The sequence below is a fragment of the Lates calcarifer genome, linkage group LG18 (genome assembly GCF_001640805.2).
Source record: "Lates calcarifer isolate ASB-BC8 linkage group LG18, TLL_Latcal_v3, whole genome shotgun sequence".
Classification (NCBI taxonomy): domain Eukaryota; kingdom Metazoa; phylum Chordata; class Actinopteri; family Centropomidae; genus Lates; species Lates calcarifer.
The window spans coordinates 12621568-12639750 of record NC_066850.1 but is presented as its reverse complement, the minus strand read 5'-3'; the positions used below and the strand labels follow the sequence as shown (position 1 = coordinate 12639750).

The 18183-nt window shown below is 42.3% G+C and overlaps 1 protein-coding gene across 4 annotated transcripts; it reads right to left on the bottom strand.

Annotated features, from left to right (window-relative positions):
- Positions 1–1849: 1849 nt before the first annotated feature.
- upf2 (UPF2 regulator of nonsense mediated mRNA decay) lies at positions 1850–16588 on the bottom strand. Of its 4 annotated transcripts, none has more exons than XM_051077558.1 (21): positions 16507–16588; positions 15071–15439; positions 14168–14947; positions 13927–14087; positions 13604–13795; positions 13369–13518; positions 13171–13274; positions 12947–13032; positions 12535–12643; positions 12276–12389; positions 12018–12134; positions 11496–11885; positions 10314–10589; positions 9714–9897; positions 7963–8117; positions 7276–7380; positions 6925–7023; positions 6600–6773; positions 5287–5428; positions 5074–5194; positions 1850–4056 (listed from the first exon to the last, which is right to left on the bottom strand). In XM_051077558.1, exons 1-21 carry the CDS (start codon positions 16536–16538, stop codon positions 4047–4049), a joined length of 3870 nt encoding a protein of 1289 aa, XP_050933515.1. In that variant the 5' UTR covers positions 16539–16588; the 3' UTR covers positions 1850–4046. The 4 variants fall into 4 exon arrangements, with proteins under 4 accessions (XP_050933515.1, XP_050933516.1, XP_018550348.2 ...); XM_051077559.1 differs by having other exon boundaries at positions 1850–4053; XM_018694832.2 differs by lacking the exon at positions 1850–4056 and adding an exon at positions 4678–4942.
- Between the last annotated feature and the right edge of the window lie 1595 nt (positions 16589–18183).

Here is an 18183-nt window from a genome sequence, read left to right as displayed (position 1 = left end):
CGGATCCCCATGTTAACAACTTTTTGTTAATTTTTTTGTTGGTATTTATCATGCCTGCAAACAAACAAGAATAAATCTGAAATTGATTTAAGATTGCTGTCTAAGCATCTTCTTGTCCTCATTATATGATTTCTCTAAGCTGGTACCTTAGTCATTCATCAGCTTAGCTTAGCATTAGCATTAACATAGGAAACAGGAGGATAAAGCTAAAGCTAAGTACTGGTGTGTTGTTTTACTGGGGCTGAAAAACAAAGAGGAAATTTTATACTAACTATGGAATATTTCCTCTTGATTTGTTTAACTGAGGCTGCTGGAAACTCACATAAGCATCAGATAAAGTTCTAAATGCAGATCCCTAACCCTCACCCCATTAAACCCAACAGGTCTCAACTCTAGCTTGTATCATAACAAGGTTTTAGGAAGTTTTGTTTTTCTTGACCTTCACCGTATTTCACATTGGATCACTTGTGTGTTGAACAGCAGCAACACAGAAGCAAACTGTCCGGACTGTAGACTGTTATGTAAGACTTCAACACAGAGGGTTTCTTCACTGCAGAGTGCTGCTTGACAACTGAGAGTGAATGAGGTTTTTAGTGTGTGAGGGCATCTGGGGCATCTGTGGGAGTGTCCGAGGATGACTGACATTCTGCTTTACCATTGTTTCTCTTAAATCATCTTTTAGTGGGGCCATGTGTCAAAATCTAGTTTTGCTACATTCATTACTTCAGGTTTATATTGTGCTCACATTGTGCATAGTCCTACATTATTTTTCATAACACGGGACACTTCTCTATATGTGTTTTGGTCTGTACTGGACTCAGTCTTCACACAACTTAGACAAATTATACATTGTTGGAAAGCTCCAAGTGTCCTGCTTTGGTCTGTGCAAAGCATTTTAGGATCCACATATCACTGTAGCTGCTGACACAGAATTGGTTCAGACCTGTGTCTATGGTTCCAATGGTACTACTAAAGTTAAAGGTAGTAAAGGACCCTTAAGGCCCCAAAATGCTCAGGCTTATAGTTGATTAATCAAGTGAAAGGAAATCAACTAGCAATGTGAGGACTTGTTTTCTCTGTTTTATATTATTTCAAACTGAATAATACGGGGGTCTGGCCAAAAAAAACATTTTGAAAACATCAGCTTGGGGTCCAGGAGACATTTTTTTAAAATAATTTTCTGACATTTTACAGATAAAACAACTAATCGATTGATTGAAAAAAATTGGCAGATTAATGAATAGTGAAAAAAAAAAAATCAAGTTGTAGCCTTGGAAGTAAATGACACTGTTATTTTCATCATAGGAGATTATCATTGTTATCTGACAATCAATTTATTTTATAAATAATTGACTGTTCAGTGTGTAAAATGTTAGAAATTTGTGACATGCAAGTCATTATTCCCTGAATCCCAAATAAACAAATAGATCTTTTCCCCTGAAAAATACAAAAAACAGAAATGATCATAGAAATTAGCAAATATTCAGATTTGAGAAGCTAGTGAGAACTAATTTTTGTTTTTTTCTTCAAAAATGATCATTATCAATCATCATAATTGTTGCCATAAATTTCCTGTCACACAACTAATTATTTCAGCTCTTGAATGCTGAATGTTTCTGAGGAAATAATGAAACTGCGACATGTGATGGGGGGTCAACAGGGGCCTGAGGTTAATCCATGTTTAGCAACGTTCTACATATGCAGTGTTTGGTGGAGGGAACGGGAAGGAACGGAGGAAACACTTACATTTGCTGCCTTGTAATTAGACCTCAACAAACCGGCGCACCCTCTCAAACACGCAAACACACAGCAACTATCCTGATTTACGGCCCTGAAAGACAAACAGCCATCATCTTCATCAATCATTTATTGTGATTAATTTCGTCTGTCATGAGCCGAGACGCAAAGCTGTAAGCTGCTGTTGTTTTCTTTTGCTTGCAGGAAAAGAACAATAGTTTTGTGAATCTAGACACAGACAAACTAAAACAGAGCCACAGTCGGACGCTTCACTACAAAAGACACAGAGCTGGTGCAGAAAAGGCCCATGCAGCAGAACACAGAGTATATTTATCCATCTATAGGCTCAACAGATAAAATGAATCTAAAAGAATAAAGTCACTGTCATCACTAAGGAGGACTCAGGCACACGGTTATCCATTTGTCAAAAAAAAAAAAAAAAAAAACACTTTTCCGCGTTACACTACACAAATCCAAATCAAAGCAAGCTGAATATTGTCAAAGCTAACTCTTAGGTGCTCCTGACTCTGGAGAAAAGAAAAACATCTAATGAGACGAGAAGTTGGAAAAAAATGACGATTATGTACACTCAAGTGTCCGTCAGTGAGCAGGTCAGTCGGCGCCGTCAGGTTTCCAGATCTTCCAGGAGTTTGAATGATGCCATGATCGAAAAGCATCAGATGGTGTGAGACTCTTGTTCTGGTGTCGTACGTTGATTCAGGGTTTATTGTGTTAGTGTGCAGCTGTTGATCTACATTCTATCTTGCTGGCAGTGATAAGAGGACTGACATCACTCTTGTGTCTGTGGGCAAATATGAATCTACAGCCTGCAGTCGATTAGCTTAGCTTAGTTTAGCAGTGGAAACACAGGGAAACCTAACCTAACTTTTAAATTAAAAAAAGAAAGATTCAGGCTCTGAAATGTGAGAATTTACTGCCTTTCCTTCTCTCACATCACAGCAAACTGAACATCTAGATGGTGGCCATTTTCTCTGCACTTGGGTGTTTTCATAGACCAAACAATTAACTGATTAATCAAACAAATAAACTGCAGATTAACTGGTAATTGAAATAATAATCTGTTGCAATCCTAACATCATACCCTTCTCTCCTCCCATGTGCCCTGCCTCCTCTCAAAGAAATGACGCTGATGTCTTACAGCCACTTAATTTATCGTCAGAATAGTCTCTGATTATTTACAGAACCACAAGAAAAGGTATATGATAGCAGAACATGCCGTTTACAAGTCTCAGTGGAGAGGCAGTGACAGAGAGAACTGCAATACTTAATTGATTAATCAATCTGATCAACAAAAAATTAATACATTTTACCAGACAGAACTATGTAATTTGACAGTAAGGAGGGAAAGTAGACAGATACATAGTCTGTCTCTGTGACTAATTTTTTGCTTTTTTGCTTTTTTGCTTTGCTTTCTTTGTCTAATTTGACAGTAAACCGAATATTTCTGCGGTTGTGAACGGGCATTTTTCACTATTTTCTGATATTTTATAGACCCACAGATTAATCAATACTGAAAATAATCTTTAGTCGCAGTCCTAATGACACCTCTCTGAATCAACATATGCCTCTAGAACAAGAATTCCACACCACCAGCCACTTCGTCTGTGTACAAAACATCAATGTCTTCCTCTGTGTCACTGGGCGAACAGTCTACGAACACACCACCAGTGTTTAAACCTCGCCATTCCGTCCTTCGTCTCCGTCTCAGTGCCACTTTTGGCAGTTTTGCAAAAACAATTAGACCGAGCTGACGTGTTCCCGAGTCCAAAAAACAAATGAGAAACTAAATCAGTATCCCTCGCTAGTCTCATGTAAATTTTGCCCACTCGCAGGTTTTCAACTCTGAAACACGAGTCACTTTTTCCTTGAACTGCTGTGACGGCGGGAGGTGATCTGTTCGCCCTGCCTTCCTGTCTGTCTCGCCATCAGTCGGCTGGTCAGGTGTTCAGTCATCTTTGTAGTTGGTCCAGACAGTTGTTTTTTTGTCATTTCAGGCAACAGACAAAAAAAGAAAAGAGAGCCATCTTCCCTGACCCCTGACCTCTGACCCCCAGGCTCCCAGTTTTTGTCTCTCCTCCTCTAGCGTTGGACCTCTCAGCAGGGTAAGAGTGTGTGTTCGGGTCAGGGGGTTTTGGTCTGTCCCGGCATCATCAGTGGGCGTCTGGAGGACTCGTTCTGTTTTAGACCGGTTTCTCCTCCGATCTTCTCTTTCTCTCTCTCTCACGCTCGCTCTCTCTCTCGCTTGTTCATTTGCTCTCTTGCTCGCTCAGCCCGGGCCCAGACTCCAATCAGCGTCTCCTGGAGGACAGAGCAGGACATTTACTGTAGAGGTGCTGAGCAAAACAAACATGTTTCAGCCTTAAAACCAGAAATGTTAGTTTTCATTGTCGGTGGCAGAGTTTGCTCATCAAAACAACACAATGCTCATTTTTAAAGATTTTTTTTGTCAATGGATGAGTTTTTGTGTCAATATTCCCTCTGTTTTAGCTCAGTTTGTGGTCTCCACCCCCTGGCTCTTTAGCTGCTAAATGCTCCACTATGTTCACCAGCTGATCCCTAGCTATGTTTGCTGTTGTGTACTTGGCCGAATTGTATTTTGTATGTATGTTTATGTATGTTATGCTCTTTACTTTTATTTTCTTCCCTATATTAAAAATCATACCAAAAAATATACCAATTGTAAAACCTCTTACCACAATAAAAGTCACATTTGTGGTAAAATATGGATTAACCTGAGAAAAGACAGCACCAAAGCAAAAACAGAATTTTTTGTAAATGTATTTGTGTCTAACCAATGCCTTTGGAGACAAGGAGACAAACTTAAATGTGACATGTACATGAATCATATCCTAAAATGTTCATGGTGTGTTGTCATTCCACTTTACAGAAGCAAGAAAGACACACAAGGTGCTGCTGATGTTAAAGTATAAACATCAAGTCATCTTTATTTCCAAATATTTCCAGAGCTTTTAAAGAAAAATAACTTGAACTCTCAGCACCTGAAAAATCAGAATCAGTTTAAAGTGCAAATGTGAGCAAAACGTTCTCTCTGTAACTAACGTGCTGAAGCTTCATCTCTGACTACTCCGCCATATATCTCTGGTTTCTCTCCTGCTTGTCTGTCCTGTCTTGTCTCTCTTGTCTGTCTCGCTTCTCATGCCTTTCATTTCTTGCCTTTTTCACTCTGTTCAAAGAGACACCGATTGGGCGGGGAGTCAGTACAGAATAAGATAATGAGCCCTAAGCCAACACATTCTGTGGTTAGTTTTCTTTTAATGTGTCAGCGACGTCAGTGATCGGGGGCTCGCGTCTCACCTTCCTCCAGTCTTGAAGATGAGGTCGGCGTTGGGAGCACCTTTCGGGTGCTGGTAGCGAGGCCGACGCTCCCGGTTGGTGTTGGCTGGAGCTGGACGCTGGGCAAGGGACTGCATCATCTCTGTAAAGCACACATGCCACAGAAATATATGGTTTAAAATTACATGACTATATATGCACCATGCATCCATAAGCTCAGTCGTAGTGCTGTACCCTGGTAGTCCTCCTGCTCCTGTCTCTCATTGATGTCCAGGGTGAGTTTCTTCATCCTCATGCGCTCCTCCTGTTCGGCCTGCTGCTGGTTGAAGTGGTTCGCCGCCAGGTGAGATGACAGGGGCACGTTCAGGATCTTATACTGTTGACAAGAATAAGAACCAGTAAGGACCAATAAGAGCAAATGCAAGACAGGTTTGGTTCCGCTGATTTGGGTTTTTGAAAGTTGACATTCCAGCAGTTTAAGACACTGACTATCACTCAGTTACAGGGAGATGGTATCTGCTCACCAAAGTCACATAGGACCAGGTGTTCAGGGAGCAGAGTGGGAATGACAGAGACTCTATTCTCAAACAATCTCTGGCTGGTTTCTGAGTGTGTAGGGAAATAATCAAACTGCCATGTACAGTGGGGGCTTAACAAGAAATGATTGCCCCAGTTGCTCCCTAGGAGGAGGTTAACATGGCCACGGGTCCAGGAACATCCCACGCAGAGGTAGTAAGGACAGCCATCAAAACACACATACACACACAGGATGCTTTTATTCATCTGCTGAGGCTGTGTGTGTTTACAGAGAGAAAAGTCATTTCCTATCCACACACTTAACTACAAAGATGTTCAGTGTTCTCTACAAAATGTAAATGTAAAGTGATTTTTTTCTTCATCTTTTTTTTTTTTTTTTTGCCGTGTGTGTATCTGGCAGCTGTCCTTTAAACTGAGTGAAGCCGTGTGCACTGAACGGTCCATTAAAGCTCAGAGCCCTGGCAGAAAGCTGGACACACCCTACAGTACAAGAACCAGTCTCTGCCCTCAAACCACACATTCCACCGCTGCCATTTGCCTGAACACACACACACACACACACTCTGAGTCCAGAGTCAATATTATTCATGTGCTCAGTTAGACTGAGCTCAGTGTGCAAGTGAATTTCAGAGACAGTCAAAGTGTATCAGTCCTCTCCTCATGTCTGTGCTCTCACATATTCAGTCATCCATACAACTGTACTACAGTCCTGTTCCTGTGTTTATCTATGGACATTTGTGACCCAACAACACCTCTGGGTCCCTTGGGTCCTCTTCAGGGTAAAACTTTCATTTCTGCTGACTTCCACCTCCCAAAACAACCCAGATGAGGAAGAAGGCTAGTGACTACATGAATAGGGAGAAAAGATGGAGGCTGCCTGCTCTTGACTACAGGAAAATATACCAGCCCCCAGATGTAAAAAACTGCCCCGCAGTTTTTCCCAGACTGGTTGGCATATGTGTGTATATGTGTGGTGTGACTGTTAATGTGCCATCATAATGCACTTTTACCTGCTGCTTGTTGCCTTTCCGTGTCAGCATGACGAACTGCATGGTGTCGGAGATGTCCGAGTCTCCCTCCCCGACGCACGGCTGTCCGGAGCCTCCCTTCTTCAGCTGACTCTTCAGCTGCAGAGGAATGGCCACGTCAAGCTGGTGCACCTTCACCGCCTCACCGCTACGCTGCTGTAGAGACCCCCAAAAAAAAAAAAGTAAGGGGAAGTTTTTTCCAAGTTTTTGACTTAAAAATTATGAACTCACCCAGTAACAGATTACTATAAACACTGTGCAAATGTGAACATAGTCAGCCTACAGCTGAGTTAACAGTGAATCATACCTGCAGGTTCTCAAGCATCATTTTATCCAGAGCCTGAATGAAGTCCTCATCCTCAGCGCAGGCCACATGCTTCAGTCCACCACCACGAATGGTCACCTCCTACACAGAAGCAGCAAATTCACATGATCAAATGTGCACATCTTTAAATGAGAACAATTTTCTTATGAAATCACTATCTTCTTAAAGCTCATTTTTAAATACTTTCTTGCCACAGTCAAGTTTAGGATGTTAATGACAGCATGCTCTGTGTCTCTAAATCTAAGCATCATCATCACTCATCCTGTATTTGTGATAGTGATTCCAGTACAATCTATTATCTACTGCTCTTCATATAGACATGTTTGATCTTACATTGTTCTCCTCATCAGTCTCATTTTCTTTATTGGAGTCCGTCAGGTAGTCGGTGTTCTCTTCCTCCTCTTCTTCCCTATCCTCTTCTTCGTTCTCAGACCCTTCCTGTGAGAAAAAACACAGTCTTAGCTTGTTACCTGACAGGAAGTTCAGCCAATAAAATCTATGAATATATAATTCAGAGTTTGATATTGTACGCCATCATAAAACAGCAAATACAATTTGAACCAGTATGTTGGATTATTTAGTACATTTACATGCACGCTCTTAACCCATGAAGCTCCAAATAAAGCTGTTTATTTACAGGTACGTCTCCCTTAGCACACAAGTGACATAACTGGTTACCAGTGTTAGTCGCAATTATCAAACATGTAAGAAAAAAAAAACGTGATGAAAACGACTGGAAGCAATGTGATCTTAAGACTTAAAATTAGAATCTTTAGACATCACACATTATATGATTTTATCTGCTGACATGGCATTACAACTGCCGAAACAAACTGCAGTTGTAATGCGAGTCTCTGCCTTTTGTTAGTGTTAGTTTCAGAGGCTTCTCCACCCAAACAAGAACATCAAGGAAGAACAAGATTATTTACACAGACTGATCAGTTGTCAAGTGACAGGTGGGCAGAGGAACAGGATGTAGAAGTTTTGGACAGTTAGATCATCAAACCAAACACAACTTACATCCTCCTCCTGCTCGTTCATTTCGCTCTCATTGCCCGACTGCTCCTCGGTCTCAGCACCTCCCTCTTCGTCGTCGTCGCCATCATCGTCTTCCTCATCGAGCCCCTCCCCCTCGCTCATGGCACTGGAGCGACCGTCCTTCTCCATGGCTAGACCTTCATTAAAAACATACATAGTATGACATATGAACACAAAAGATGAGGAACGTGAAACTCTTATGAGCAAACTGAGAAAAATTCACACAATATTCAGCAGAAAAAAATGCTAATAATGATTATGAGAGATGATATCATAAATACCTCCAAGCCAAGCCCAATCCTAAAGAACAGCTTTACTCAAACAAAAGATTCAGATATAAATAGAGCAAATGTTCAGGAGGGAATTATTGTTCCATTAGTGAGTTCCTCTGTTTTACCAGTCAACCTGAATAATACCTGCAACCAATTATAGAAACTAATTATGCAATTGTGGTGACAGCAAAGAAATGAAGTCAGGCAGGCGGTGTGAAGCTGAAGATCAGGTCCTGTGTGTGACTCAGGGGCTGAGGAATGTCTGATCCTGGTTAAAGTATGAAAAGGTAAAAACAATGGCACCACTGTTGAGCTGGGGGTGGGTCTTCATCAGCCTCATCAATCACTCTCTCCTTTACATTCAAAAACACACACACAACCACATAGAGCATACAGTCCAGACACACCAACAACAGCTGTGGAAATCACTTAAGCACAGTTGCTTCAGCAGGATTTTGAATGCAGGACTTTTATCTTACTTCAGCAAAGGTACAGAGTGCTGGAGGATCAGCCTCCGCTCAGTCCCGCAGTGTCACTCTCTCACAGGGTGTAGCTGGTGTTTACATTTTTCTCTGCACATTCCAAGTCAACACCTTGAAACTGTTAAACAAAGCCAGTGTTCCTGTGCTGCTATCAGACTGCAGGGTGAGATACACCTGCTTCACTGACGTTTCCTTCTTCCTCCTTCCTGCTGAACCCCAGTCCTTCTGCTCCGTTTCTTTTCTTTGCATTACCGGACATTCTTGGAACTTCACTTTACACTCAGCACAGTCAGACACACTATTTAAGGACATATATATATATATCTTAATACATAATTCACATGCATGTATGCAATGTATGCTGTCAGAGTTATAAGTAGCTGTAATCACTCCTTCTGTTCATACTGGCTGTGAGCAGATCAATTCCTAATCAGATTCTAATGTAAGAAGGTTTCTGCAGGGCTCACCTGATTTTATTTAACCTTTTATCCTTTTAAATACCACATAGAATAAAATTTTACACCAAAGAATGACAGAGAGAATTTCAGTTTCAGTGAAACACTCAGACTTATGTCACAGAACAAAACAAAGATATTCATAACATTCTTGGTGGTGCCAAATCTGTTTGGGTGAGCCACCTAAAATAAACTCTTTACACAGAGAAACTTTGCAATGAACGTCATTCTTTTTTAATTCCCAATTATCATTCCTGAAACCTCTGTATTGATGTGTTAGGTATGTTTAGCGGAGTTAAACCTGTCTGACAGATAAAGCATACTGAGAAGTGAAGGAAGCATGACCGTCCTCCTACACACAGGAGAATGCTGCTCAGCCGGAACGACGGAAAGCGCTTCAACCAGAGAGTCTGGCTGCTGCACAAGCTCTCACATCCTTCACACATGCAATAATTACGTGCCGGATATAGACAACTGCCACTTGAAGGCATCTGTACATACTAGCACACTGTGTCCACTCCTACCTAGCTTGACGAGCACCTCCCTCTCCAGGTCGGTGACCTGTTTGGTGGCCTCTTCCAGGGAGCAGCTGAGCCTCATCTTGGGCCTGAGCAGCTCCAAGGTGTCGCTGATCATGTAGTCGATGTCAATGGGGAACGGGTGATCCTTGGTCCAAACATCGATGCTCTTTTTCCACCAGATGTATCGCTGCAGACACAGATTTTATTTTATTTATTCAGTCTTTATCGAACCAGGATGTCCCTTGAGATTCACTGTCCATTTTACAAGAGAGACCCAGTCAAAATGGCAGCGTAGGACAGATTACTAGAGCTGCAACAATTAGTCGATTAACTGATTCACTGATCCACCAAAAATTAATTGGCAACTATTTTGATAATCAACTTATCATTTAGTCATTTTCTAAGCAAGAATTCAGAACATTTGCTCTTCTCAAATATGAGCATTTGAAGTTGTATCTTTAGGTGTTGGACACCTGAAGTCATCAGACAAAACCAATAATCGATTAACTGAGAAAATGTAAATAATAATTAATTAAATAATCATTAGTTGCAGCTCTGATAGAGTCTAGCAAAAAATGATCAACATTCACATATATGACATGCCTGGAAGTAGATGAGGAAACAGTCCAGCTTCCTCTTGCTGGAGCCGCGGTCAAAGTACTGGCCGCACGTGTCGAGCAAGGTGCAGACCAGACGGATGCGGAACAGGTGCTCCGGAGGGTCCAGAGGGCTGGGGCTGCCATCCTGATTGACCCCAAAGGAAATGAAGGAGAAGAGGGTACGGAAAATGACGGCAGACTCCACCATGCGGTAGTTGTAGAGCTCACCCAGGAACTTGGCGCTGCTGATCCGCCGCTGGTTGAATTTGGGCTGGTTGACCTGGGGAATGGACAGCGGTGGAAGAAGTATTAAGATCCTATACTCAAAGGATTATTATTACCTTATTTCCCCATGTTTTTGGATGTAAATGATAGATAGGGACAAAAGTCTTTGGAATTGGTGCAGGCTTGAGCAAGAACAGTGTACCTGGCCCATGCAAACAGCTGCTGCAATGTGATTCAAGTGTTTGTTTGCGTCACTGACAGGCTCAGATTGTTATTATAAGTGTCTGACAACATTATGGATAGGATTCCTACAGAGATAGACCTTTTTATGAAAGAGTAAGATCCTTTGTGGTTTAACCAGAAACATCACTGTATATCACTTATCCAGACTCCATTGACAAAAACAGGAATTTTACCGAGCAGAACACAGGAGCTGCTGGAATACCGCTGCCTCCATCTGTCATTTTGTTTGTGCTACTGTGTGACTTTCAGTGATGTAACAAGCATTCAGATCCTTTACATAAGTGAAAGTACCACACAGCAAAGTTAGCGGAACTCTGGCTGGTTGGACTGGCTTTGGGATCATTTAGGGGGTAGAGTTGAGACACTCTGTACACAGGATTTCTAACATTTTTACATGCTGCCACTTTATTGTCAAGAGCCTGAATTGTTGATACTACCGCATGACATGGTTTGAAGTGTTTTGCAAAACCACACTCAGGATGGAGCCAGGCGACATTCTCACGTGTCCTGCAACATGTAGCAGTGCTCTTCATACTAATGACAGTAACAACGAGGCCTCCTCTTCAATCAACTGTCAAAACTGTCAGTCAGGATTAGCACCTGGTTTTGTTTCTTTCTGTCCTCTCACTGTACCTTACCTCATCGCTCTGAACTCATCAACAGTGCATAAATAAACCTCAGTCAATGACAGACAAGTATTACCACATCACTGTGTTACCTCCATGCCCAGCCGGATGTCCTCCAGCACTCCGTCCACCACGTGGATGCCCACGTCCTCCTGGTAGGCCACCAGGCCGGCCAGCAGGTTGGCGACACAGTGGATGCTGTTGTACTTGACGTTCCAGATGTTGACCATGCAGCAGATCAGGTAGCTCTTAACCTCGGGGTCCTGCCATGGCAGCTTGCGCATCTGCCTCAGCACCTTCTCAGTGGTGACCTTGGACAGGTCCTTGTAGAGCAGCTTGCGGATGTACTCCTGCAGCGGCGGCCTCTTCTTCTTCACCGTCTTCTCCATGGGCGGGGGGTTGCAGTAGTAGTAGGCGTTCTCCACCATGGTCACGTAACGGGCGTCCAGATGCTGCGCCTGCTTTTTACGCATCATTTGCTCCTGAAACACAGACAGGATTTGACAAACTATTAGCTGTTTACACTGAGACTACAACTCAAAACAAAAATCTTAAAATGTTCCTATTTCTCTGTTAAACATAGTCCAACCAATACTGGGTTTTGGTGCACTAACCAGCAGGACACTGGTACGCAGGTGAGAGTCGGGGGATCTGAAGAGGAAGCGGCCACAGGTCTCCAGCAGTGTACAGGCCATCTCTATATGGTGATGGGTGAAATCAGACAGCAGCATCTGTTGGGCCACAAACACACAAACACACACACACACACACACACACACACACACACACAAAGACTTTCAGTATAAACATTCAAACTGATCAGCTCATAGATATCAAAGCCTCAGATGTCAGATCAGCAATTCTCCACCCACCTTGAGACAATGAAGCGTGTCTGTTTTTGAGAACATCTTGAACTTGGCCAGTTCCCCGATGAATCTGACAGTTTTATTTTTTGTCTCGATGTTGATCTGGTCCTTCTTCCGAATCTAAAAACACAAACATTGGAAGATGTATTTGTTTTTTAGCATATGACCGGCTGATTTAGAGTTTGTTTAATAAATGTTTTTCAGGCTCAAATTGATTTTATCGAGTCCAAATAGAACTCAGTGCATCATTCAACAGAGAACCTACATGAAACCTGAAGTCTCCCTTCAGCATGGAGCAGAGGTCCTCTGCCACATCAGACATGCAGGGATGAAGAGTTGCCACCAACCGGGAGTAGAAGGGGAGCAGATCCAGCCTGAAAGAGGAAGAAGAGTCAGTGCTCCTCTGATCTACCAACTGTAAATCATGACAAGAGCGCCACCTGGTGGTGTCTGAAGGTAATACTCTATTTTTCTTGTCAATAAATCCTACGAAAAGATCAAAACCAACATTACACACACAGAGCTTGCTAATAAGTGTTGTCTGAAAATCCACAGCTTAAAAGTACAAGTGCAGCTTTAAAACTAACTTCAGCTGTCGATGTGACTGCTTAGAACAAAAGATCAAAGTTATCCCCATAACAATGGTCAGCAAATTTAGATAGTCTACGCAGCTTTACCTCTGCCTGGGGACAGTGAAGAGCGCCCGGACAAGCTTCCTCCTGTTAGACTTGGTGTTCATGTTCATGCAGAAGTCCATGGCAGCCTGCAGGAATCAACACAAAGCTCATAAATTTAAAGATTCAAAAGTCTTTACATGATAGTAAAGAGATCAGGTGAAAGACATTTTTTTCTTACACACAATATGGACACCACATTAAATGCTCTATTTGTTTCTCATCACCTTGTCTATGAGGTCTCTGTTGACACAGTTGGGGAGCTGCTGGATGAAGGCATCCACAATTAGCTTCAAGTGGGACCCTGTGTTTGCCTCCTCATCCTCTTGTTCTACACATATTAAAAAATAAAGGTGTATGAAACAAGTGACTCAAGTCGACGTGTAAAATCACCATCACACTCACATACAGAGGTGCTGGTTTACCTTGCTCATCCAGCAGTTTTTTGGCCAGTTCTTCATTCTCTGCCTCGTCTGCTCCCTCCAGTTCAAGAGGTTCATCTGTGATGTCCAGAGCCTCCAGCTCCAACTCCAGCTCCTCTGTGGTGCTGGCCGTGTCCTTCCCTTCTCTCCCATCTGAACCAACCACAAATAACAGTACAGTCAGAATAAAGTTGAGAGAATCTCTTTCCTCATCTGTCAGTGGATTCAGTGCATATACCTTTTGCGTCATCTTTGTCTTTGCCCTGGCTGCTCTTCTCATTATCCTTGAAAAGGATGGCAGGGACAAAGGCCTTCAGGTCCACTAAGTTCTCATAGAAGTTTCGTGCGTCTTCATCTTCCCAGATCCCTCCTTCCAGGTCATACTCCCCAGGCTTACCAGGAGTGAAAATATCAATGCCAGGACCATGCTCTGAGAGAAAAAAGACACACATGACACACACATGTTCAGCTTACTGGTGTCATTATTTGATTTAATCTAAAATAAAAAAGCCCTTGAAGGGGCTCTTTTGACTACAAGTCAGGAAAAGAGAGGTGACACACCCTCCTGCACAGTCTTGTCTTGAGGCAGCTCTGGCATGTTTTCATCGAGCAGATCAGCCAGGGACTGAGTGTTGGCCAGCAGCTTCTGATAGGATGTGGCAAACTCTTCATATTGCTTGTGCCTGTCCTCACTCAGCTCCCCTTTGGAATGTAGGATACGCCTGAGGAGGAGAAAATGTTAAGAGGTCATATCATGGTGAGCCAAAGAGCACCATTCCCTGTGGAGAAAGGGAGCACTCACCTGTTCTGCCTCTCAATGTTCTGCAGCTCCCGGTGGTCCTTCTTCAAGTGTTTGGTGAGCGATGTGAAATACTCCCTTAGAAGGTTCTGGAATGGCTGCTGTTTCTCTGTGCTGATTATCTCACTCGGAGGGAAGGACAAGCCAAACTTCTCAGCAGCCAGTTTCACCTTGCGGGGCACGAGACCAGCAATGTCGTCCCCACAGTGTTTACAGAAGCTGATCACCACTGACACATGAGTGTGTGTCTCCCGGTCCGTCCCGATAATGTTCTTCAGCTGCTCGTAAATAAGCGACAGTCCCTCTTTGTCTGTGAAGAGGCCAACGATGGTGAGCTCTGCTATAAAGCGCAGATCTGTGCGCAGCTTGCTCACATTGGGCGCCTTGTCTTCCTTCCTCGCTTCAAAGTGCTTCTTCCACGCCTGTAACAGTAACGGAGCAAACTCAGCGTACCGTTGGTGGAAGAGGGAGCACAGGTGGACGGCGCAGCCAACGTCAGAGATCTTCAGCTTGGCCTCAACGACAGAGCTTACGGCCTCGCCAATGTACTTGCTGAGGTTCAGTGAGGCAAAGTCATTGGAGAGAGAATCTCGCTGCTGTTCAGTGAGTGTACGCAGCTTCTTGACAAAGGCAGTGTTCTTTTTCAGGCTGGAGTCCAGTCGGCTGAAGAAGGCCTCTTCAGGCCGACCCTCATGGGCGTTCTGGTTCTTGCTGCGGAGTTCCTTCCTGCACTGATGACGTTCCCAGGCCTCTTGATGCAGCTGATGCCCCTCCTCCTTTTCCCTGCAGAAATTAGGTACAATGGAGAGAAATACATGATGTAAGCTGGACAAAGTTAAAAGACAGGGTACTTACATTTCCTTTGCTGTAAACTGAGGCTTTACAGCAAAGTTCATCATCACTTACTTGAGGAGCGCTGCCTCCTCCTCACGTTGTCGTTTGGCCTCCTCCTCTTGAAGTTTCCTCTCCTGCTCCTCCTGCTGTCTCTTCTCCTCCTCCTCTTTCTTCTTCTGTTCCTCCTCTGCTTTCTGTTTCTCCTCCTCCTTCTTTCTTCGCTCCTTTTCCTCTTTCTTCTTCTTCTCCTCCTCTAGGCGCTTCCTCTTCTCCTCCTTGCCGCCATCTTTTTTACCACCCATTTTGGCCTCATCTTTTGGTTTGTCTCGGGCAGATGCTGGTCTTCTCTCACCCTCTCTGTCCTTCTCTTTTTCCTTGTTACCGAAGGCGCAAACGTCTTTCTCATCCATGTTTACTGAGCGTTTGCGTTCAGCAGGCATACTAGGGAAGGACAACAAAGAAAAGCTATTTAACAACACTGATGCTTAGTGCCCAGATAACAGCTGGTACACTGAAATGGGTCTGTATGCTGCTTTGAAAGGTGAATATCAACTTAAAGCAGTGTGTGTGAGTTTTAGGAAACTGATCGATTTGTTGTTTCATGCAGGTAATGTAAAATTTTTAATGACAAAAAACAAGACTGAGGTGATGGATGTGAATGATTCAGGACTTAGTTTAAAAAGAGTCATTTAAATTGGTATCTTATCTGAGGAATACATGGGCGCTAAGGAAGACAACCTTGTATCAGTAATGAGTGGGTTAATTCCTGCATTTGTTTTTCCATGTCTTTTCTTGAAATGATTGAATTATCATCATCAAATTGCTTGTCTGTTGATGCTTAATGTATAGGTGTGATACAATGGCCCGTGACACTGAAATAAAATTCAAATTTCCAACCATCATTAATATTAGGTGTAGGTTCTCAAATGGTAATTTTACAGAACTGGAAAAATAAAGTAAGATACTCGTTCAAACCATTTTCCTCACCACGTAAAAAGCCGTTAGATGTTAGTTGTACGTCTTGAGAAAAAGTGGATAAAATGGTGGATAAAATAAAGTACGATTTAAATCTCCAACCATATGATCTACAGTTTAAATTAGTCTGACACACACCCACGCAGCAGCGTCGTTGCAGACCCCGCTCGTTAGCCGCCTAGCTCAGCTGCTTTGTTTAGGGTAACGTTAGCGCTATTCTCTGATGATATGACTGACGTTTAATCTTAGCTTTGAAAGAAGGTGATACATAGTTTAACGTTGTAAGGACGCTGTCACGCTTTAAATATGAGAATACAAATGAATAATAAAACAACTGTTAGCATTGGCAGAGCTAACGCGTTCAGCTAGGCCACTTGAATGGAACGATGTAAACAAACGTTTTGACAGCGTTAAACTGGCAGTTAGTGTGTATTAAGTCGTTATAGCGTAAAGTTAAAATAATAAACATTATAAATCCCTGACTGGCAATCCAGATCTTCGTGTACATTTTAAAGTAAAATAAAAAGATTTACCTGCTAACTGTAGCAAAACAAACATCGGTCATTAGAGTTGGTTTCCGTGTGAACCGCTGAAGGACCCTCAAGGTCCCACACATTATGCCTTACTGAAAATATTTTCATTAAGTTATAATTTTGACACAGTTCAGTGTTTTATAATATGACGAGTTTAATATAATCACAATATCATTTAACCCACGAATAACTGTATATTTTGGTATATTCAAATTGTTTTATACCGACAGGCAATGCTTACGGCGGTTACTCATGAAGCAGTCGTTTTCATGTATATTTTAATGAAATAAAATAAAATGTAAATGAATGAATAGATTCATTTGGTGTATATATACACACGTATAAAGTTATGAGTACTCCCTCCGCCTCTGACTACATCTAGTAGTAGCAGCAGCAAAAGTATTCGTAATAGTAGTCCGACTTGACTAAGAATTTTCCTCAAGGGGTATTATTAGTATTGGGGAATGTACCCTTAATTGAAGAGTTAAGCTGCTACTGATCTAATTTAAACCAAACAGAACCTATGTAATTAACAGAAATGAAAACAGTTAAACCTTCAGTAGAAACAGAACAGATTCTTTGTTAGGTTGTTAAACAGCAGCTCTCAGATTTTCCTCCTCGGGAGACTAGAAATATTTTAAAACACACTCTTTCCACTCATTCATTCAGTCATTCATTCATCTGAAATTTCCTCCCAGCACAGCCACTCTCTTGTGTGTGTGTGTGTGTGTAAACCAGGGTTACAGTTGTAGCTTTATTGACACAGTGTGGATGACGGTGGTACTGAAGGCTCAGCTCAGAGCCACTGGAAAACTTACACAGAAGAGCTGTTCACAGGGAAACTACATGTTAGGTGTGGTTATAAAGAATGAGAGTAAGCCACCTACAGCAGGTTTACTAATGTGTTACTGCTGTAGTTTACCTCAAGGCGAGTTACATGTACTTTCTTGTTCAGTTCCATTCTGTGCCACTTTTTACTAGCACTGTGACAAGAAAGGGGGACAGCACAGGTTAGCAGTCAAAGAAAAATAATGATAAAAGAGTGAATTCATCTTACTTAAGAGCAATGTAAGGAATGTAATGACCCTCCAAGTAGCACCTGTAACACCTAGGGACACGTAATCTCCACGTGGAGGGGTCTTTGCAGAGTAAAGGTTTAAAACTGCTACTTTAATGTAACCAATATTACTTGTGTATTTTCACTAAAGCAGGATTTTATATATAGATATAACACTGATAATGGTCCACAGTCCTCTGTGAGTCAGTTTTGTCTGTGAGATGTATGCACATGTGCTTGAATGTCATCTATATGTTGTGGTGTGGTTACCTATATGTTTATGTTACAACTGTGCGGGCTGTGAAAACTAATTTCCTGTAGGACAATAGACTAAACCTATATCTGCATGTCTGCATTAGTGGAAACTCAAAACAATCCAAACAGCTGTAAAGTCACTAAATCAGTTTTATTCGGCAGACTGAACATGTTCAACACAGTAAAGTGAAATGAGAACAGTGAATCTCTGTCATGGTACAGTCAGTCACCTCAGAGAGAGACACTGTCCAGTCAATCCAAAGACACTTGTTGCTTGTTCTTGTGATGAAACACCAGTGTGGGAGAATAAGATTAGAGTTTTATTTCACCGGTTAAACGACGGACTGCAGTCGTAACACATAAAT